This window comes from Grampus griseus, assembly GCF_964374135.1.
Source record: "Grampus griseus genome assembly, chromosome: 5".
NCBI lineage: Eukaryota > Metazoa > Chordata > Mammalia > Artiodactyla > Delphinidae > Grampus > Grampus griseus.
Window position 1 is genome coordinate 17,622,492 of NC_138998.1, and position 23,402 is coordinate 17,645,893.

The 23,402-nt window shown below is 34.4% G+C and overlaps 1 protein-coding gene across 2 annotated transcripts in view; it reads right to left on the reverse strand.

The window, feature by feature from the left end:
- TSC22D2 (TSC22 domain family member 2) overlaps positions 1-23,402 on the reverse strand; it is a 50,824-nt gene that overhangs the window by 17,085 nt on the left and 10,337 nt on the right. Inside the window, exon 2 of one of the 2 annotated variants that reach the window (XM_082654953.1) lies at positions 17,479-17,550. The exons of the other annotated variant lie outside the window; for it this stretch is intronic. Within the exon in view, the coding sequence (XP_082511079.1) occupies positions 17,479-17,550 (72 nt within the window). The remainder of the gene's footprint in view (positions 1-17,478; positions 17,551-23,402) is intronic. 2 annotated transcript variants of the gene reach the window in all.

The window sequence follows — 23,402 nt, forward strand, 5'->3', positions numbered from 1 at the left end:
ATGGCAGAACTTTACAATAGTTTGTAGGCATCAATTTATGTAAAAAATTTATGATGATTTCTAGACTTACATCATGACTTGAAATTTGTTAAATCAATTTAGATTCTAGAGATAAGAATGAAATGAAATGGGATGCTTTACCAACATAATCTTTGCTCTCTTCATTTCTTGCCGGTAGGCCCCATCCCTCTGACTCTTCCATAAATAATTCTGTTTTTGTTGTTTTCACTGAATGTTCTTCTCCCTTGAATTAAACCTTAAAGGCAGGAATTGTGTCCATCTCAAGGGTCTACTTATTGCAACACTCTGCATATAATTGATACTGAACATTTAATTGAAGGAAAAGATGGAATAAAACATACAGTATTTAATATATTATCTAATTATATTTTGTAAATTCAACATGAACTTATGTCAAGTTGAGCTTACTGTGCCAGGAAAAAGAGTTCAGAAATTAACCGGCTACTTAAACTATTAGAAACTAATTAAGGGTATCACTGGAACACAGTGAAAATGGGAAGACCTCCTGAGAATTTGTTTTTTTCCTCTCCCTGACAAACTCAGCTTAAATAAAAAGCCAATAAACCTTTTTATGATGAAAGCATCTGATTGACTGTTTCTCACTGAGAAGGAAGAAAGTATAACATTTTTTTATATAATATAGGCAACTGAAGTAAGTAGAGAAACTGTCTAAGTTTGAGGAAAAGAAAAGTCAGAGCTCTATGGATTTTCAGGTTACTTCTGACAAAATTATGCCACTGAAACTTAGCAGTTCCATGTATGGAACATGGTGATGACAAAGTCATAGTAGACTTTGTGGAAAATAAAGCGGACTTTAAAAACTCAATGATCTTTTGGATAAAAATCTTGACAAACGTCTTTTTACATTAGAATCATGGATTCAGGGGAAAATCTTTTTGTAAATCTAGTGAAGGCTTAATTATATAATCACACTTCATAAATATCCATCTATGGGGTATTCCCCAATATCATTCTCTATAGACAGACAGAACTGAATCTAGGGAAAAAGTAAAAGAAACCAACAGCTATCCTGAAAGTGGAAAGAGGAGACCAAAGACTTGCCGGTTTGGTCAAGTCAGAGAAAGAAGACAACTCAAACTGTCATGCCTTTGAGTATGTGTCATGAACAAGTAAAAGTTCTAAGTGAACTAGATCCAGGATTCTGAAGAAATTCAGAAGTACTTCACTCTTTTTACACTGGTGGATCAAAGCACATATAAAGGAGTCCCATGAAACTCTTACATCATCACTAGAATCAATAATTTCGAAGAGGGGAAACATCCTTGCGATCTCTAAGATGTTAAGCAATGTCTCCTTATCCATTTTGAAAAAGAGCTTTAGAACTAAAACCGATGACTTAAGGCCATGAACTAGAACCCATATTCTTGATTATAGCAGATATGAAAACTAACAGAATAACTAGAGAATATGCTCGGTTCAGTGTTTCCATAGACTGTACTGCAGCTTACATTTTTACATGAACCTAATCTCTTTCCTAAATCTTTAAGTGATGGCAAGATATTTTTCTGCTTCACATTTTAGATTCTCTGCTGTACAGGAAGGGTTTATAAAAGGTTTAAACATGAAATGGAAAAAGAAAGAAGACCAGGATGCTAAGATAAACATCACTGGAGGTGTTCAAAGGCTAGATGAAAACTTGGAAGGTGTGTTGCAGACATGATTCAAGTATGAGACAAGTGGTTGGAATAAATGACCATTAAATTCCCCTCCAACTCAGATTTATAATTCTAGACTCAGAGGATAAACTCGGAGGTGGTATCAAATAAAAGGGCTTTGGCTCTGGAGTCATACCCAGGTTTGAATCCCAACTCCATCATTTTTACGATATGACCTCACACAAGTTATTTAGCCTCTTCAAAGGATAATAATAGGACCAGATGCTAGGATTCAGTGAGATAACACATGAATGTCTGGCACATGGTAAGCACTTAATACGTTAACTATGTAATCTGTATTAGTTAGGTATAACGGCCTAAATCTGAATGTCATAAAATACTCAAAGAATATTGACTTAGGAGTTAGGTGACTTACTTTTTACAGCTGACTCTTGCTTTTTAAGGAATACACTATCAAATAAACATAATCCCAGAGTTTACAATTTAATGAAAGAGACAGACAAGTCAGAGATGTGATAAATGCTCAGACAGGGCAAGATTATAGAGGGTGTTTTGGGAGCATATAATCAAGATCTAGGGTCAAGGAAAAATGCTTAGTAGAGGAAGTGCCACAGTTGGGTGGAGAAGAAAAGGATACACACACACAAATGTTCCAAGTAAAAAGAACAGCAGGAAAACTCAAATAATGAACACCAGTTAGAAGTCTGTTGCAATTCCAATTAATAAAGGACTGTGCCCTGAATAGATGATGAGAGAGATGAATATGCTGAAGAAATACTCAGGAGGTAGACATGGCAGCACTTTGTCATTAACTGGTTATGAAAGATCAGATAGCTATGAAAGTTGGCTGTGAAAAATCAGGGAAATTTGAACGTAAGGACAGATGCACAGGTAATGAGTTTGAGTGCCAGGTGCATATACATGGCTTCCTACAGCATACAGAGGACATCCAAAGCCATCTATATGCTCTTAGCATGATAAAGAATGTGAAGAGTGGGTCTGGACACCATCCTGAGTACACCAATAATACTTGAAAGGACAAAAAGAAAGGAAAAGTCTGCCAAGGGGACTGAGAAGAAACAACCAGAGAGATAGGAAGAAAAACTGGAAAGGACGGTTTCACAGTTGTCGAAATATCAGTCCAAAATTCAAAACTTATATATATCAGTATAAGCTTTGTACAAATGGACAAATATCTGGAACACTAAAAACTATTTAAAAGCTACTTAACCATGATTGCAACTATTAATATCCATGCATATGTGCTCAAAATCTGGAAGGGAATATGTAAACACTGAGACAGCAATTGTGCTAAAACATGGATTAGGTGTAACTGTTCTTATTCTATTTCCCAAACTTCCATAGCTTAATTTTGAAAGGGTACATATATTACTACTAAAAAAGCTGGGGTAGAAATATGTTATCTGAAAGGGGACTTTTAATACAGGATTCTCATATTCTGATGACCTATTATGTTGTTTGTATATTTTCAATCAAGTTTATACTTGACCTGCAGTCTACTTCAATTTAACTGAAGAAAAAAAATTCTTATAGTTTTACTTGTTTTTGTTTTAAGCAGTACTTTTATTGTAGATTTACCTTTAAGCCATATTTAGACTCAGGAACTTTATTATAAACACTTAAAAACAGGGAAAAGGTTATAAGGTTTGGAGCTCATCTGAGGATAAAATTAAACCAATGAAAAGGATTTGCACAAAGTAGGTGCTCAATAAAATCCATCCCCCCCCCCCCCCAAATAAATTTTGCTGCAAAAATGTTTTAAAAGTAGACATAAAAGAGGTTTCTTTATAGAATTATTCACAACTAAGGGCAAATGTGATGTGGTTTAGTAGGGGGTTTTTCATGTGATTCATGTCCCTATCCCAAGAAACATTCGCGGCTTGAAGTAGCTTTTTAAACTGCTTCCAGTGTTTGCTATTTATAAATCCTAAATATTAAAGGGTGAATTCCTTAATGGTTACAGTTAGTACAATACTATTCTAGTAAGTACTAAAACTTTCCTAATACATATATACTTGCTTATAATTATAAGCATTAAATTTGAATGGGTTATTTTACAATACAATAAATGATTTTAGACAGTAAGCAACTTACCAAATTTATTTTTTGGCAAGTGCTTTAAAAGATGGTTTTATAATGAGGATGACCCATTGCTATTAATACTTAAGTTCAAAGGAAATCAAATTTATGTATTCACATCTTCATACAACATGAAATTTTCCCTTATCTTATACTTCAAGTTTTCCAGGGTTACTCTCTATACCTGCATATCAATTGAGAGCCCAGGCTCCACTTAGAAAGCTAGATTTGAATCCTAGTTCTACCACTTAATGGCTATGTGACCCGAAAAAGTTACTTAATCTCTCCAGGCTTTCAATTTTCTTCTCTATAAACTGAGGCTATTGATAGTATCTATACAACTGCTGTGAACATTAAATGAGATAACATGTCAAAAATACTTACTATGGTATCATGCTAAGTATTTCTACTTAGCAGTCCCTGACACACAGTAACCACTAAGTAGCAAAAAAAAGCAACTACTCTGTGGAGAAATCCAATCAACACTTGAGCACAGAGACGGACAGAATGCAAGTTCTAAACTAAAAGAAATTAGGCTCTGATTTGTTCTATCAGTCTAATGGTCACTTATAATAAACTAGCCTTGGAAAAATATCAGTAGAAGTTAACAGATCAGTGTATTCATTAAAAACTTTCTTCATAAGTCACATACTTGGGTGTCTAACAAGGCTTGTCCTTTAGACACAAACATTCACTAGCAATGTTACTCAACTGTTTTTGAAAACCTGGCAAATACTCTGAACTTTCCACTGAAAACATACATAAAGTTCTATCCAGAATTCCACAGGCTTCAGGATCCCCTGAAGGCCACCCACTGACTACTAAATATGGATACCCTACTAAAGAAATCAGAACGTATTTTCCTAACTACCAAAGTTTTACGGATATATTGTACAAAATAAAAAAATAAAAATGAAAAATATATATAGAATAAGGGACAACAGTTTTGTTGTATTTCCTTCCAAAATACCATTGATTGTTATTACTGGTTTAAGAACCTTAAGTTTATATACAGAATATGATCAACACGAAGTCATGGAATACTATTATCTGAAACAATTTAGAATATTATTCAAAAGACAGAACAGGTATGTGTGTGTATAAGAGAATAACATCTCTGGTTAAGAATAAGGTCAGAAATAGATATTGTAGCCTATTTAGATGATACTTTCAAATAACTTTGATAGACTTGCAGGATATGTGCACCATATTTTAATGAAAATATTAATTCTAATATTTTCTGTGTAACCTTGGAAGTATAACTTAACCCAGATTCTTTTTCTTCATACACAAAATATGATGATCAGGTTGAAGATTATGATATCCTAATCTAAACAGTATTATCCTAATCTAAACTGTATTATTTTGAGAGTCCCCCTACAAAATACAGCTGTGTAAAACAAAGCAAAATAAGAAGGTATACAAAACAAATTTGAAAATTTTTGCTTTCTAAGCAGAATACAGTTCTGAAAGGAAATGTTTTTTCAGGGCACACAAAAAATGTATATTGACTTCAAATATATCATTTTCATTTGATATTGTCATCTTAGGTGTTCTCAACTAGGAATTGAGACAATTTCTTTGGCTTTTATTTTTAGAGACAGCAGGAAAAATGTCTTTTATTGAGAAAAATAAAATCCCACAAGTAATAAAACTATTTAAATTATATTTCATGGAGAAAATGGATGAAAATTTTTTTATAAAAATAAAAGATTAATATATTATTTCTCAAATATCTCTTGGGATATTAACTAGAAGGTATATGGGGCCCCTAACTATACTGTAAGCATCTACAGCAGATGCAATAGCAATATTTAAATAATCTTACTATAATATAGGATGTCACTTTATTTTTTAAACTGATTATTAAACACCACTGCAAAGACAGGGTCTTGAGCCTCATGAGACTCTGAAAGAATTACATACTCCAAGTATTTAAAACTCCAAGTTTTAACTTATATATTTAATACTATACTCTTAAGTTATACAATGTGCTCAGTTTGCTCATAAATATTCATCTCAATACAATAACATCAGGTATAATACATAAAATCTAATCCATTAAGTCTTACCAATTTATGACCTGATGAGACACTCTTGTGGACAACATTCAGTCCTTAGAAGCTAGAATAACCCTCCAACCATGTGAGGGCATCACAACTTTTAAACTTTCGGCTTTCGATCATTATTATGTCACATTCCTCCTCCGATGCTGAATTCTAAAAAAAATTCTAGCAAAGAGTTTAAGTAAATAAGTGTTTTAATCAAATAGCCTTTAGAAATCTTTTATAGCAAAGTTGTATGTTTTACCATGATTACACAACTGATATTTTGTACTTAAGTATTTTAATGTAAAATAATTTCATATTTGATATGGATACTTCAAACTTTAAATAACATGGACTTTGAGGCCATCAGAATACTTGTTAGTAAAGAGTCAAGTAGAAATGGAACCAATCAAAGGTTTAAGATCATGATCCAGAAATTATGATTTAACACCATAACTTGGTATAGACAGCTTTGTAGTCCTGCAGAATGGCACTTGAGTTCTACTGTTTGGTCCACATCCATATATGAATTTCTAGACTTATACAGCACAGGTGGCTGGATCAGTAATAATCTATATCATTCATTTAAATGCTCAAGACAGCATTCAATTTTTACACCTAAATCCTAGTCTATCTCTATCATCCCCAATTTTAAAATCAGAGAACATGATGGAAAGAATGAAATTTTATTATGTGTTTTATATAATAGATATAACAATGTATCCTATTCAGGAGTAATCCTACTGCTCATCTGCGTATGGGCATGGAAGAAAACTGGGGGTAGGAGGATTTAATAATGGTAAAACTTACTTCCTTAAGAATATAATCTTACATTTATTAAATTTTTTTACAAAGCTTTCAATTGGGCACCTATTTTAATCGCTGGAAGGTAATATTAATAACATTTTTTGTTTGATAAGAATGCTGATTTATATTTTTAGTTGCCAGTAATCCACAGAAAAGGCAACCCTCATATTTATGGGCATATTTTTACCTACATTAACCCCCTAAATAAAATGGCATAATGGGGTAAGGGGGAAGGGGAAAGGAGGAGGCCCTTATTCAAGAAGACTAATATGTGCAAACCGATAGAAAACTCAAAGACAGCATTGTAAAGGAAACTCTGCAGCCATCTCTCCAGAGATATTTGACCCAAATACAGGGGGATGGAGTTACGTTGTTATACATTTTAACTTTTAATGGAAATTTTCTATTAAACACACACGGTCATTTAAAAGTCTTCTATACAATCCGAAGATCTATTAGAATTTTTCCAATTTACAAATATAATCTTTCCAAATGTAATCTCACAACACATGTGACTTCAATAAAACCACACAACTACATTATAAGGCTGGGCTATGAAAAGACAATAATCACCTGGTGAAGGCAAAAATCCATATTTATTTGGATAAATAATAGTTTAGGGTTGTGGTGATTTCATCAACATTATTACCAAAATGTTTTTAGAAAGTTTTTATGCAACTCTTGTCTCCTATCAACCAAAATACTACCATAATTTAAAAAACAAAAGAAGACACTTTAATGATTTACTCTTTTGAGGGACAAGTCTCATGAGAAGATACAATACTTATTTAGCAAAGTAAATGCTTCCTGAGATATATCTATCAGTAATGCTGGTAATTTGCTTGTCTGTAAGGCTTTGATGAACTAGTCATTTAAAGGGCAGACTACTTGGTCCTTTGTTAAAGGACCAGCCAACAACAAGCACTGTTATGATAAATGCCTGGAAAAAAAAATCTTTGGAAGACAGAATTAAACCAGCCATATAAAGCAGACTTAGTTATTTTACTGTGATGCTTATAAAAAAGATAATTTTAAGGGTGTGTGCACCATACAAATGTATAGGAAATTTAGGACGTAAGAGCTGTATACACTGAAAGTATGTAAAACTTCTGTATCAAATTTTTCCCGAGCATGCATTTTCAAAATTAGCTGTTACCGAGTAAAAGGCTCACAACTGAAGAGTTTCAATCACTAAATTCCAACATGTAGGAAATCCTTATTAAAAATCTGAAATAAAACTGAGTAACTGAAGTGCTTGTGGATGAGTAACAGAGTTAAGATTAATTAGATATCCTTTAAAATTTAACTTAAAATTAGAATTCTCCTAAAAATGAATATTTATTTAGAAAGCTGTTCTAATATATCAATCATAATCTTGAATCTCTGGCAAGATTGCTATCAAAAACAAATCTTGAACATTTCCTATAGATATCATTTCATTCTTCTTTAATTGCTGAGGAAAAAAAACCCCATTTAACTGAGAATGTGCTATTGAAAGTTCTTATAGTATAGTCCAGCAATAACTAGGCTTAAGTTTACCATTATTTAGCTTATTTTATGGCAAACTTATATTAATAGAACAAAAGAGTGAGCACAGGGGCAAAGAGGTAGATGACTTGCAATTTCCAAGTCATTATTTGAAAACAGATATGTGAAATCAGACAAACCTATACCTAAGAGTTCCTAAAGGAACTTGCTATTTGAATGAATGTGCTTAGCTTCTTTTGGTACAAAATTTCACTTTCAAAGCGTAAAACACATTTCTTTAATAAGTTTACTACACTGTTTTGAGAATTCTTAGACATCATATAGATCAATGCTTGCTTCTGTAAAAGTCAGAAAAACTTATTGTTTAATGGTGAAAAGGGGAAAATGGGGCAACCCTGCATGCCCCTGATAATTACATATAGTCTTTCCATATGTATTGGAGAAATGAGGCTAGAAATATCAAAGATAAACTTATGGGAAAAAATTAGCCCAAACGTACCTAACAGAATAAGAACACTGACACAGTGTTCCAAGAAACTCACATATAAAAAGACATACACAATTATAGGAAACTTGTACCTGTGGTTGAGCCAAGATATAATTTAAGACAATGATCAGTTATGTTAAAAACTTAAAAAAAAAGATGTTTAGCATTTTATGTATTGTATCAAATGCACCTACTGGTGAAAGATAGGCAAGAATTTCATTAATGCAGCTTTGAAAAAGAGCTCTAACAAGATAGTGATAGATATTTTTTAACAGATCATGTTTATTCACAAATGATTCATACTCTTCTTTCTTTCAAAAGGAGTAGAAACAGCTTATAGAGAGGAGACCAAAAAAAAGAAGAAAAAAAAAGGAAATTGAAATTGGGGGTGGGAGAAGATAAAAATGGAAAAACAAAGTAAGCAGAAGCAAGTTGTGTGTTACTCAAATATATGCAATAAGGTCCTGCAGGCTTTGTTAATAACACAGAGCTATATATTTGACTTCGAGCTCTTGTTATAACAACAGTTAACATAAAAGAAATGTAACTGTTCTTAAAATTTTAAATATCAACACGTGTTACGCCTAAGAGTTAACGTCTAATTTCTTGAAACAAACTACGCTATGACCATCCCAGACATACATTTAGCAGCATTTTCTGGACTAAGTTAGCAATATCTAAGAAACAGCTGCTGTAAATAAAGACAGAAATTTTCTGAAGATTAATGGTTAATAGTCACTGTGAACATGAGTGGGATTAGTCAGACACAACAACTCTTTTTCCCTTCCTGTTCTCCTTCTAATAGTGTGTACGTCCAGAAAGAGAATACCTTCTTTATCTTGATATTACCACTAGTAGACATGTATTAATAGAAAGATGTTTTTGGCTTCCAGGATACAGGTTACAGCACCACTATTTCTGGGCCAAATATCACAATTAAAAACCGAAAAAAGGGCTTCCCTGGTGGCGCAGTGGTTGAGAGTCCGCCTGCCGATGCAGGGGACACGGGTTCGTGCCCTGGTCCGGGAAGATCCCACATGCTGGGGAGCGGCTGTGCTCCGCAGCGGGAGAGGCCACAACAGTGAGAGGCTCATACACCGCAAAAAAAAAAAAAAAAAAAAAAAAAAAAAAAAAACCGAAAAAAATACAATGAGCACCTTCCAAATTTTTTAGTATTTATCACCGAGGATCTTCAAACTTTGACAATCACCAGGAAACAAAACAGCATAAAAACGTTATTTCTTGAGGATATTTATCAATGAATACACATTCTAAATTATTACCACCTATTTAAATTTACTTGTCAAATGTGGAAAAAATTTTAGAAGTTGTCAAGTGAAGCCTAAACACAGAAGCTAATTTCTGGTAAGCAAATGCATTTAAATGCTCTATATCCATCACAAAAATCTAACACATTTCCTGATTTGCGTGATTTAGAATATTAGTACAAGTGCACACACACACACAAAGAATGTCAGCTAGAATACAGTCAGTCATTTCTCTCATCTAACTACCTATCAACCCAAATCTTAATGAAAACAAAATATTAAAATAATTCCACTTAATATTTCTTTCTTCTCAATAGGCTGCCAAAACTATCTGCAGGTTTAAATACATAGAAGAGGTATGAGTTCATACTTTTAAATTGTTGAAGAACTAGAATGGAAAAAAACCCCAAACAGATGTTATATGTTTGTTCTGGTTCAATAATTTCAGGCTATATTTAAATTTCCTTCTCATCTGAACAAGTTCAGTAAGAGTCTTCTCTTAAAAAGCTTTGCTAGAGTTCTAGATTCTTCAGGAAAAAAATAAGATGGGTTTAGCAAATTATACACACACGTTTCTGTTCTGTTCAAAGGCCTGGTTTACTTAAAACCCATCTGGTGAAAAGTTAAAATACAACAATAACAAAGAGACCTTATTTCCGAGTTTTTTAATTGTTTCTCAAATTTCATCCTGAAAATAATTATCAAGACCTCTCAGAGTAGGTAGGCTGTGGTGACTTATGTAGAGAAAATTTACTAACTAAAGAAGAAGGTGGTAAGCACATGAACAGAAGCATGTAACAGTGGATGAGCAGTTAATAATTTCTCATCACCAATTCTGAAGCCCAGTCATGTGCTGAAAATAATATCAGCATGTCAGGTGTCCCATTTCAGCTAGCCACAGAAAAGCTAAGAGGAGAAGAAATGCTTAGGATCCACTGAAACACCACTTCAAACAATGAGATACAGATCTATGGTTAGAAATCTGGCAGCAGACAATCCACCTTAGGCAACTATCACAATAAAACTAGGAGGATACAACAAACCATAAAGGATAGCAGTCACATACTTTGTGAACCCAAGTGGTGAGTAAAAATGTCTTTAAGTTATACTACTTTTTCTCAACTCAAGATAATTAAAATCCCAATTTAATACATATGTATAAAAATCACAGTACAGAAAAAACTAGTACAAGAATATAACTCAATTTCTGTTCTAAGGGATATACCCACATTAATATCCACATGTTCTTCTCTTGCCACCCCCCTACTAAACTTTGAGAAATAAAAGACTCCTCTTAAAAACTTCTCTAATCCCAGTAGTTGTTTTAGCTGGATTTTAGGCAGTACTTCCTTTCCTCTCTCTTCTCCCCAGCCCCTATAATACAGACTAGTTAAGCAGATGCATTTTTTCCCAGTATTTCATCCAGAACATTAGCACTTCCTTTATTGGTGAATATTTAAACAATCTTACAGGAGGCTAATAGAAGTGAAGTACTTATTTATTTATATAAGACAGGAGGAAAAAAGATAGGTGTTTCATAATTAAATGTAATCTGTGATCTTGTTTAGGCTCTTGGATCAGGTAAAAAATGGTCATGAATGACATTATTGGGACAACTGGCAAAAATGTGAATATGAACTGTATGTTACATATTAGATAATAGTCTAACAAATCTGAATTTGGTAATTATACTACTTTTTACGTGATAGGAAACATATGCTAAAGTATTTTGGGGTTAATAGACATGCTATCTGAAGTTACTCTTAAATGGTTCCTAAATAATGTTAGGATGATAAAGCAAGTATGACTAAATGTTAACAAATGTTGAACTTGGTAAGATTATTGAAAATTTAAAATTTTTTCAAAACAGAGATTCAAAGATTTTCCCTTCTTTTTGGTTAGGAAATAATATTCTTAGAATCTTCTAGTCTCTAAGACCACTTATCTTCTTCAAAGTTTCTGCTGTTCTCTAAATGTAGGTAGTGCTGCCCAAGGTCCTGGCTTGACCCTTTTTCCCTACTCTGTTCCTAGGAAATGTTAGCCTTTCCTAAAGCTTGAACTCTAAAATAAAATAATATAAACAAACAAACAAATAAATAAAAGATTCTTCAATCTCTTCTAGCCTTAACTTCTCTACCAAGCTGCAAGTCTGCAGCTAAAGCTGTACCCTGAGTATTTACTTCCACCTTGACTTTCCACTGGCTCTTTGACTCAAAACAAAATCTCATCACTATTTTCTCCTTCCCAAACCAACTATTTCACTAATACTTCCTAATGGTACCACCATTCCCTCAATTAGGTCTGACACGTTGGAGTCAAATTTGACTGCTTCCCTATCATATCCAATCAGTAGCAAAATTCTTTAATTCTAACCTTCTGATAACCATTCTTTCCTTATCTCCATTGCCTAATTCAGGCCTTCATTACCCTTCTAATATCTTTGATCTCTACCCAATCCACCATTTCTTCTCTGTTGTCTTCAAATGTTTTATGCACCAATCAAATTTAACCATCCTTATCACATATGCCCTGTACTTCCACAGTAGTGCACACTATTTCCTCTAACTGGAAGGTGCCTTTTCCTTGGTCCTTTCACTCTGCACAACCAAATTCTACCCAACCATTGGTTTCCCAATTTGTGGCCACCGCTTAATTGTCTCTGACATGGGAATTCTTCCCTAATAGAGAATAGTTTGTTAGCCTTCCATTCCTTAAGCAAATTCACAGCTCTTTGAGGTTTTCTTAAAATCATGGGCAACAAAGACAAAACAGAAGTAAAGTAGATCAATTTCAAAACTTTTCTTACCTCTTTTCTTTTTTCCTTTAGAATTAAGTGGTGGGGCAATAAAACTCCACACATAGGGATTTTGAAAGTAATTGGTTCTAAACCTCAAAGTCAAACATTCCTGATTAATAGGATGACAGCTTTATTATTTCTAGTGATTGGCAAGACTATTTCCCTGGGGGCCCATCTCCTTTCAGAAAGTAAGCTCAAGCCTGCCTCTTGAAACACCCACCTGGCTGTCCAGGTGGAATATAAAGAAAGTAGATTTTCTAGTTAGCTTTGTATTTAGAGTAACTATCCTATAGAAATGGAGTACAATAGGTCTGTCACCATCTTTTCCTATTCATTTTAGTTAGATAAATATTGCCTCAAATTACATTAGCTTTTGTAGCAGGCTTGTCACTTGCTAACCAATTACTGTAAAATGCAGCCAACCAGTATCTAGGTACTTTTTACTCTACCTATTCAACTTAAGTTTCAACCTCCCTGAATTTACATACATGTTCTTTCACTTTCTCAATTGCTGCACATACTTTAGACTGTTAAATTCACAAATGCTTTCATCCAATAATAGCTATGACTTCCTGCTTTAACATCATCTGAACATTTTATAAGCATGTTCTTAGGTTTTCATCTAAATCTGAGATCCAGTCCTAAAAAGATGACAGGCCATTAAAAACTTTTCCTCTAATTTTTAGCATCTCTGATTACCCTCTACTAGATACCCTTAACTGAAATTGGTCAAAATATAATCAGATAATAAATTATGTAAGTACTAGGTACAAATTGTTAGGAAATATATTTGGTGTGGTTACATAACAGTTTGGGCTTATATCCTCAAGGTACTTAGAGTATAATTATTAGGAGACAACATTTAACCAGTAAAAATCTCTAACAAGTAACCCACCATGGTGATTCTTAAAATTATGTAGTTCAGATCCACTATGCAGAAACATATAGATGAACCTCAAACATAATACTGGATAAAAGAGGATAGACACAAAATACATAGTGTATGATTCCACTTACTGCAAATTAAGATAGAGGAGGGAAATAATAGGAAGGGGGCACGAAGGGGTCATGAAGAGCTTATACTACTGTATCTTGATCTGGGTGCTAGTCACACAGATGTGTTCAGTTTGAGCTGTACAATTATGAATGGTGGACTTTTCTGATACAAAATATACTTCAATAAAAAGATTTTTAAAAAGTCATTAGCACCGAGCATTCAAAAACTAGATTATCCAAATTCTGAAACCTGAGTTTTTACAATTTGGGTTAACAAGTGGATGTTAATGATATATCCAAGCTTCCTGGAGTATGAGCGAAACAAAACAAATCGTGTCATAGGAGTAGTTTAGTTCTGATCTACTCCTAACTTCAAAAATGAAATCTCACAATGACAGGAAATATTGGATGCCTTTTCTAACACAAAATACTTGAGGTTATTTAACAAGAACGTTTTAATGCAACAACTGTGAAACTAGATGTAAATAGATGTAAGTAATCACTATAAAGACTTAACTGAAATCATCAAGTATCTAGAAAAAGACATAAACTTACTCAGACATCCATTTTAAGTTAATAATTCATGTATACTACTTTCCTTATTCATTTCTCTTTAAATATTGGTGCTATCATGAGGAAGGACAAGCTGACTCAAGGAGATGGTGCACCTAGCAACTGTTACTCTCATTTGTTAACTACATTTAAGTATTTTCTTCATTGAGGCAGAAACACTTTTAAGTGTTTATCAATAAGGGTAAATCCTTACGAGCTACCTGATTTCTTCCTTTAGGCTACCTGAGGTAAAGTTTCTTCCCTCTAGTACTCCTTTACCTTACTGACCTGATATTTACAAGAGGGTAAAGTTGTTTGCTATAAATTCTTACCCTTAGCTTTTACAGACAAAGGACTCCCAACGAGAGCCTGCTCCCCAGTGATCATCAGGATAGGTTTCTAAACTAATTCTGTCGATTTAACAAAGTAATGCCAATAATGATTAAGTCTGGGAAGCTGTTTTTTAAAGAAGAAAAAACAGGAAGTCAAATTTTCAAGTTACTATTCTGAAATGCCAATAGGCTAGGCTATCACTAAAAATTGGCACAGGGCTTAAAAGCTTTCTGGAGAGTAAGGTAATCTCCAGAAAGCTACATTATTCATTTTAATAAACAGTCAATGCAAATAATCTGGGCTCCCTGTATTATTTTAGCTATCAGTATCTATGGTGATGATTTCAGCCTACTGATTCCCTGATGACAATGCAGAAGACAGAAAATGATGGCACCTACAGGAAAAGGGAAAGGAAGGCTTGACAGGAGCTTCGACTTTAGTATAATAACTGAATAAAACATTGGGTATCAATGGAAAGAGAGAATATCTAAATATAGGCAGAAGCAGACTGAGGGAAAGCTTCTCAACTTGCTAACTCTAATTTAAATAGTGGAGAAAACAAACGGGCCATTAGAGAGCTCTAAGTCAATGTGAGGAAGGTATACTAGTTACTTATATTTTGATTAAAAGATAGTCTGCTGAAAGAATTCTGGGGAAAAAAATATACCAGGTTTAATAAAAATTGGCACAGAGCTTAAAAGCTGCCCCTACTGAAAATGATTTCTAAGATTTCATAAACAGGAGGCTGAAATATGGCATATATCCACATTGATAGGCAAATTTATACCTCTTAAGTAGATAATGTAAGGAATTTATAGTCCCTTAAATCTCTGAATGGTTCTATTTAATAGAATCATCCTTGAAAAATACTGATAATTGCCAAATTATTAATAATATTAAAAAGTCTTAAATTTATAATAGTCAAAAATGAACAAGGCAGCTTGGTGAGATATTTTTCAAAGCTTAACACACATTAATCTTCAACCCCTGTCTGCGAAGAAAACGAATAAACAGTCCCACAATACTTTATTAGCTCATAGCCTATTAAAAAGTTTGCAGATACCTGCCAACTGAAGTTGTAGATGGTTAGAACTAATAAGGCCAGACACTACTGCTCTTCTCAACTGAAAATTAATTAAGCTAGTTGAAAAGCTAAAAGGAAGCCACTAGTCAGTTTCTACTGCGTTAGGCTTGTCACCTTGGTACCAACATGCCAACTTACAGTGAAGAATGGCTGATATAGAATATAAGTTTTGATTATATTTTGGCACTAACACACTATAGACAAGTATCCAAGTATCTCTTAAAATTCTTTGGTTCTGGACAAGAGGCTCCAAGAAGAGGAGAAAATATTTTCAACCCATGAGAAACTATAGATAAAGCAGCCTGCCTGATTTCTGATACCTTAAATGTTTCTGGTATCTAAAAAAGAAAACAGATAAGGAGTATTTAGCTGTAACAAATGATGAGCAGGCAACTTCTACAGCTGCTTTATAATGAAAAGAAATCTTTTAATTAGATCCAAATTATAAAAGATAAAGCTCAAAACTTTCTACATTGTTTTGATGAAAATAATAGGTATTATTCATATTGATGTCACGGTAGCTCATGAAAGTTAGCTATTTGAAATAAATTACCATATATCTAAAAACTATTTTATAACATTTCTAGAGTACTATTTTTCCTTTTTCTAAGGGAAAAGTATAAAGTACGCCCCAAAGTACTCACCCTGGCTACATCTGGTAAGCCATTTGAATGATTAAAACTTCATGCTTGTTTCATGCCACAATTTACATTTATGTCTCAATTTATATTGCTACAGCTATACAATTTAAAAATTGAATTTATAAACATAGCACTATACATTTTAAAACTTCTTGTTCTACAAGTAACCATTTAAAAACATTTTTAAGTTAAGTAAGGAACACATCACCAAAAAGACAGTTTGTTAGAAAATTTCTTGAGTGATACGGTAAATCAAGCCTAAGAATTAAGACACTGTTATCATTTCTGAGCAATGTAGACCATGTCTTCACATGACATGTACATGCACATAGCAATACTCTATTCTAATGAAAGAGATGCAGTTGAGTCTAGGAGTGTTATCCAAAATATGCCAAAGGACACAAATGCACTGCCAAGCAGAGTTAAAAGAATCTAACAAAGCTTTGTGTGAGTTTTAAAAACATTGTTTGCACTCAACTTCTATTAATTAGACACAGAATGATGGAGTGCTAATAAATATTCAGCAAAATAAGTGAACAGAGCATATACTACTTAAAATGTGTATTAAGCAGAAAGATAAACCAAAGTATCTGCTGCCATACATGAACTCCAAGACTTCAGTCTATATTTTAAAAAGTTAAAAATAAAATTTATACAACATTTCTGTGAGAAAACAAACTGTTTTAGGGGTTTATAAAACAGTAATGCAGATCTGGTGAATTCTAGCAAACAAGCTTAAGGTTAAATTTTCTTGCCGAGAATTAAACAATGACTACTACTTTGATACCTTAGTCTTTTCCTTCCTCCAATTTCTTAATATGAAATAACATTTTGCTTTGAGTTACTAAGGCTTTTACAGAGAAATCATATAAAATGGCACAAAATTAAAATAACTGTAGGTAGTTTATTTTATAAAATATGTTTTTACATTAAATACACATGGGTAAGGGGATATTTCATGTAATAAAATCCAATAGAAAAAGCCCTTCAAAAAATACACTTTTAAGTGCAGTAAAAAGGAAAGTATGTCTATATTCTATTTAAAATATAGTTTGTCCTTTTGGTTTATTTTGCTGCTTTGTCCCATGCTAGATACCATGTGATTTTCCCCCCTCCTAAAATAATAAACATCAGTTTTAATGATGAGGAACCATTACAGTACAAAGCAGTTCATGCATACACTTTTGCATGTATGCATTCCATATGAAAGTATTCATACCTATCCCAGAGGTTCTTTGATTCCTGAATCGTGTTCAAATGGAACGCTTGGAAGAAAGCAGTTGAAGGATTCCTGTGAGATCCAAGAATCAAATGGAAATGAAGTTGAGAAAGTACAGTAAAATCACTTACTTTTCAAAAAAAGATGGAAAACTAATGAGAACCTACTGTATAGCACAGGGAACTCTACTCAACGCTCTGTGGTGACCTAAACGGGAAGGAAATCCAAAAGAGGGGATATATGTATACGTATAGCTGATTCACTTTGCTGTACAGTAGAAACTAACACAACATTGTAAAGCAAATACACTCCAATAAAAATTAAAAAAATAAAATAAACTCATTTCCCAAAAAATTAAAAAAAACGATTTTAGATTTCTAATACCATGCAACTGCTTTAATAAAAAGAAAAACCCACATAAGCTTGATTAAAAACATTTCGAAAGAAATTTTAAAACTGGACAAAATCCAGCAGACCCTAACAATTCAGGATCACAGTTCTAAAAAAAAAGGCATAATACAGATAAAATGAAATACTAACTAGCACCCAGTTGTGTGTGTATATATTTACATACATATGAATGTGACCAGTTCATAGCCAAAATCAACAACTACTCTGTATCAGATGCCTTTATAAATCCCTACACATTTAACAGTTTAACAAAGCTGTTCTCAGGTACAGTATTCATGTAAAATTAGTTAAACAATAGCTTCATGATATGAAAATTCTTCATAGGACCTATTTGACAGGATTTGATGGTGACCAATGAGTCCTTTTCTGGGTTGGACTTGACACAATTTCCACCTTCAGAATTCATTTATTTATGGGTGGTTTCTCTGGGTTAAGGCAAAAAATGGTGCGGCAATTGGAGGGCAGCCTTCTAACTTCCTGCCTTTGTACAGTGCCCCTTTAAGGGGTAAGAACTTATACACCATTATCACCATCCATTTCTACTATTCCCTGGAGACACATTCCCTAGGGCTATAACTATAGAATCTTAATGGGGCAAGCTCTCAGCATGCTGGTTTCACCTCACATCTCAGAAGTTCTCAGGAGACTAACCTTTGACAAACCTGCTCTCTAACAGTTCTGTCTCCACCTCAGCATATTTCCATGGTCTCCGCCACTCCCAACCCATACAATAGGGAGCCAACAAAAACTTGCCACATCACTTCTAAAATTCCTGACCGGTGCTGTAGCAGAATAACAGTAGCAAGCTAAGAATACTGTATACCAGACACTATTCTAAGTGCTTTACATTTATTAACTCAATACTACAACAGCCCTAAGAGCTAGGTGCTGTTATTATTCCCATCTCACAGATAAGGAAACTGGGTCAGACAGAAGTAACTTGCCCAATGTCACAGAGCTAGTTAAATGGCAATCTGGTCCCAGGGTTTATGCTCTTAAACCACTATGCTAAACATATAACAGAGTTAAATTTTAACCTCTCTAGGTCTGTCTCCATCAGTTAAATGGTGGTATTACCATCTAGCCTTGCAGGGTAATAGGTAACTAGTGCTCCTGGCATTTAGTCAATGCTCAATAAATGACAGTTATTATCTTTATCGTCAAAATGAGGTTCAGATACAACATGGCAATTCTGAGACCCTAACTAGTGCCTTAGGAGAATCTGCAGTATTATTAGTACAATAAGAAAACTATTTCCAACTTCTACTGGAATAGCAATCAAGTATCAATGATCATCAAATAAAATACTCAATAGAATTCCATGACTTCAAAACTCACAGGACATCAAGACATATATTATCACATATATACACTAACAAACGTAAGGTAGATAGCTAGTGGGAAGCAGCCACATGGCACAGGGATATCGGCTCGGTGCTTTGTGACCACCTGGAGGGGTGGGATAGGGAGGGTGGGAGGGAGGGAGAGGCAAGAGGGAAGAAATATGTGAACATATGTATATGTATAACTGATTCACTTTGTTATAAAGCAATTATACCCCAATAAAGATGTTAAAAAAAAAAAAAGACATATATTATCAGGACTTCCCTGGTGGCACAGTGCTTCAGAATCCGCCTGCCAATGCAGGGGACACGGATTCGAGCCCTGGTCCTGGAAGATCCCACATGCCGCGGAGCAACTAAGCCCGTGCGCCACAACTACTGAGCCTGTGCTCTAGAGCCCACGAGCCACAACTACTGAGCCCGAGTTCAACTACTGAAGCCCACATGCCTAGAGACCATGCTCAGCAACAAGAGAAGACACTGCAATAAGGCCATGCACTGCAATGAAGAGTAGCCCTGGCTCTCCACAACCACACAAAGCCCGCCCACAGGAATGAAGACACAACACAGCCAAAACTAAATAAATACATAAACAAACAAACAAAACAAAACTTAAAAGACACATACTGGGGACTTCCCTGGTGGTGCAGTGGTTAAGAATCTGCCTGCCAATGCAGGGGACACGGGTTCGAGCCCTGGTCTGGGAAGATCCCACATGCCATGGAGCAACTAAGCCCGTGCACCATAACTACTGAAGCCTGTGTGCCTAGAGCCCATGCTCCGCAACAAAGAGTAGTCCCCGCTCGCCACAACTAGAGAAAGCCTGTATGGAGCAATGAAGACCCAACGCAACCAAAAATAAATAAAATTTTAAGAAGACATATATTAATCTACTGAATTGTAAAAAAAAAAAATATTTTCTAGAAGGCATTTTAAATTTTAATCAGTAGGGTATCTTTTAGATGATCCAAATCTGGGAAAGGCAGATAGACACTAGATGCCAGTGTGTCACCAAAGCAACTGTTTGATTAACTAGGAGTCTCCAGTGTGTGTACTTCTTTTTGCTTCCCCTACTTCAACTCCTTTCTGTTCTTTTAACTGTTTCTCTACTTTTCTCCTGACTAGGTCTAAGGCAATTAAAGACACTGATTGGACCTACTAATATCAAGAAAGAATTAAGAGGTTGCTGACTACTGTTTATTTAACAGCTTGTATCCTCTCAAGATCTATTTGCCAGGCCCCTTTTTTTCATTGTACTTAGAAAATCAGTCTGCCAAATTAAATGAAAGCCAACTAAACCAACTGAAAACTCAATTTGGCTTTTTTACCAGCTCACCCAAGACCATATGGGAATAAGTCTGCTATTCACACAGGTCCGTTTGGAGACTTTGGGTTTAAAATAAACAGAGTGACACAAAGAGGAAGGTAGTAAATACAAGAAAATAACAAAGAGTAAACTTGGAAGTTATTCTGCAAGTTTGGAATTCAAAATTCATTAAAGAACATTTACTATATATATATATATATATATATATATATATATATATATCTTTTTTTTTGCGGTATGCAGGCCTCTCACTGTTGTGGCCTCTTACTGTTGCGGAGCATAGGCTCCGGACGTGCAGGCTCAGCGGCCATGGCTCACGGGCCCAGCCGCTCTGCATCATGTGGGATCTTCCCGGACCAGTGCACGAACCCGTGTCCCCTGCATCGGTAGGCGGACTCTCAACCACTGCGCCACCAGGGAAGCCCTACTATATATATATATATATATATATATATATTTTTTTTTTTTTTTTTTTGCGGTACGCGGGCCTCCGCGGCATGTGGGATCCTCCCAGACCGGGGCACGAACCTGTGTCCCCTGCATCGGCAGGCGGACTCTCAACCACTGCGCCACCAGGGAAGCCCCTTACAATATATTTTTAAGGGAGATATTCTTTAGAAGAACTTCAGATCCCCTGATCTTGGAAAAATATATACATATATATTTAATTTGAATCAAGTTCAAATGCCAAATAAATTGGTTTTAAATAAAGTCACATGACTTTAGTTATGAAATTCCAGTATTTTTATAGCATAGATACTAATAACGAAATGTTTCTCATAGGTCAAATATAGAAGTGAAAAGAGAACATATCTGCAGTTAGTCGTGTATCTTGGGGGCGAGAAAAATAACTGTGAAATAAAATACAGCACTATAAATGGACTTAAAAGTCTTTAGAACATGTCAACAAATACACTTAGGTTGCAAAAGCTGGCAGTTAACAATTCCTTTTTACATATATATTCAAAATGAATAAGCCATATGGAGTTATACAATCTATGTAGTGTAAAAAATTTTAAATACTTGAGATTCCACGGATAAACATTTAGTCTTACTATAAAATATGAAATTTCTGGTTTCTGGAATACTTAAGCTGGGATGTTATCCATAAACTGATTTTTCGCAAATAGCAACAATTAGTCTCAAAACATTGATTAGCAGCACAGATTAAAGGAGTCATGTCTGTGAAACATAGTTGATCAAGAACTTCAAAAGAGCCATCTATAAGTACTGAAGGGCCTGATCATCAAAGACTTCTGTTTTGGAATGGCATAAAATTGAGGAAATTAAGAGTTCATGGAAAACACTGTTAATGGGGATCATTTCAAGTTTACAGTCTATGAAATCTGAAGGCACCAAGAGGCAAATGATATTAAAAATGTGTTAGAAATATTGAATTTTATGCAGCTTTGGTCACAAATTCTCTTCTGCTCAAGAAATAAAATTTGAAAACAGTTCTCTAACAACATATTTGATGTCAACGTAAGCTACTGAACTCAATATAAAGCCAATCAAGCACTTCTTAGGAAGACTCACCTAAAACACCGTTTTCCTATTTGTAGAAAATTTTCCAAACCAACGAACAAAATACTTCTTGACTTTATATACTGAACAGTCTGTCATGATAATCACCAAGTACATAAAGTAGTACATGAGAAAGTAACTTAAATGTGACATATGTCTACCTGCTAAACTAAGATACTATCTTTGTACGGTAACTAACATAATAGCGAGGAGAAACATCCGTATATATTCTACCTCAAAACTAAGCTAAAAAACTCTTGACGCTTAAGGAATGAGGTACATGAGCCCTCTCCTCAGCAAATACCTTCTCCTTCTCTTATGTCAAAGCTCAACTTCAGAAATCTCTAAATAGAAACCAGGGAAATACAGTAAGCCGAGGAACAAGGGCCATCTCCAACGTTATCATCTAGGGATTTTAAATGATTTAAAAAATATCCTTTAGGTAAAGGGTTACAACACAACAGATCAGGGCAACAGAAGCTTTTCCTTCATCCTATCTTACAGTCAGTAAAGTAATAAAACAAAACTAACTCCGGGAATATCCAAGAGCACTGGCTTTGGAGTCAGAAGGCCTGAATCTGACCTTATGCCTTGTGTGACTTAATAGCTGTGTGACTCAAATCCTCAGTGACTCAGTTTCCGTAATCCATAAAAAAGGGGAGAAAAACACTCATTACAGTTACTGAAAAGATAAAATGAGATTATGTATACATACGGTCTGAAACAATTAAGCCTGGTCTATGTTTAACATAGGGTTATGATTTCCAAATATGCTGTAATAAAGATCAACTTTTGGTACAGTATCTTAACATATACCAAATATTTCATCATTATTAAGGTACTACTGAGGCAAACAGAACACTTAAGGCAAACAGAATTCATAAACTTAGAGCCAGGTATACCAAGCTATTTAGTACATTCCATTGGAGAATTCCACCTCTAGGATTCAGAGCTCCCCCAGGATTTCCTTATACACAACTTTACCACAAGATTTTAATTAAAAATACAATAATCACTAAAAAGCGTATTGAAATGGTTCCAAGATACATACTACTTTAACAATAAAAGCTTCAAGAAACACCTTAACAGCAACCATAGACTTAAACGATAAAAATTTCCATTTCTCTCCGTGACATTTAAACCCTTCACTCTGATTACTGTCAAATTAATCACATGTTCCAAATCTGACATATTCTCACTCTTCCATATTGTTACACAAAACTGCCTTCTACTTGGAAAATCATCTGCTTCTCTCATCAGTGACCTAATCTGAATGACTCTTAAGATTCAACTCTAGAGTTAGCTTCAGAAGAAAGCAA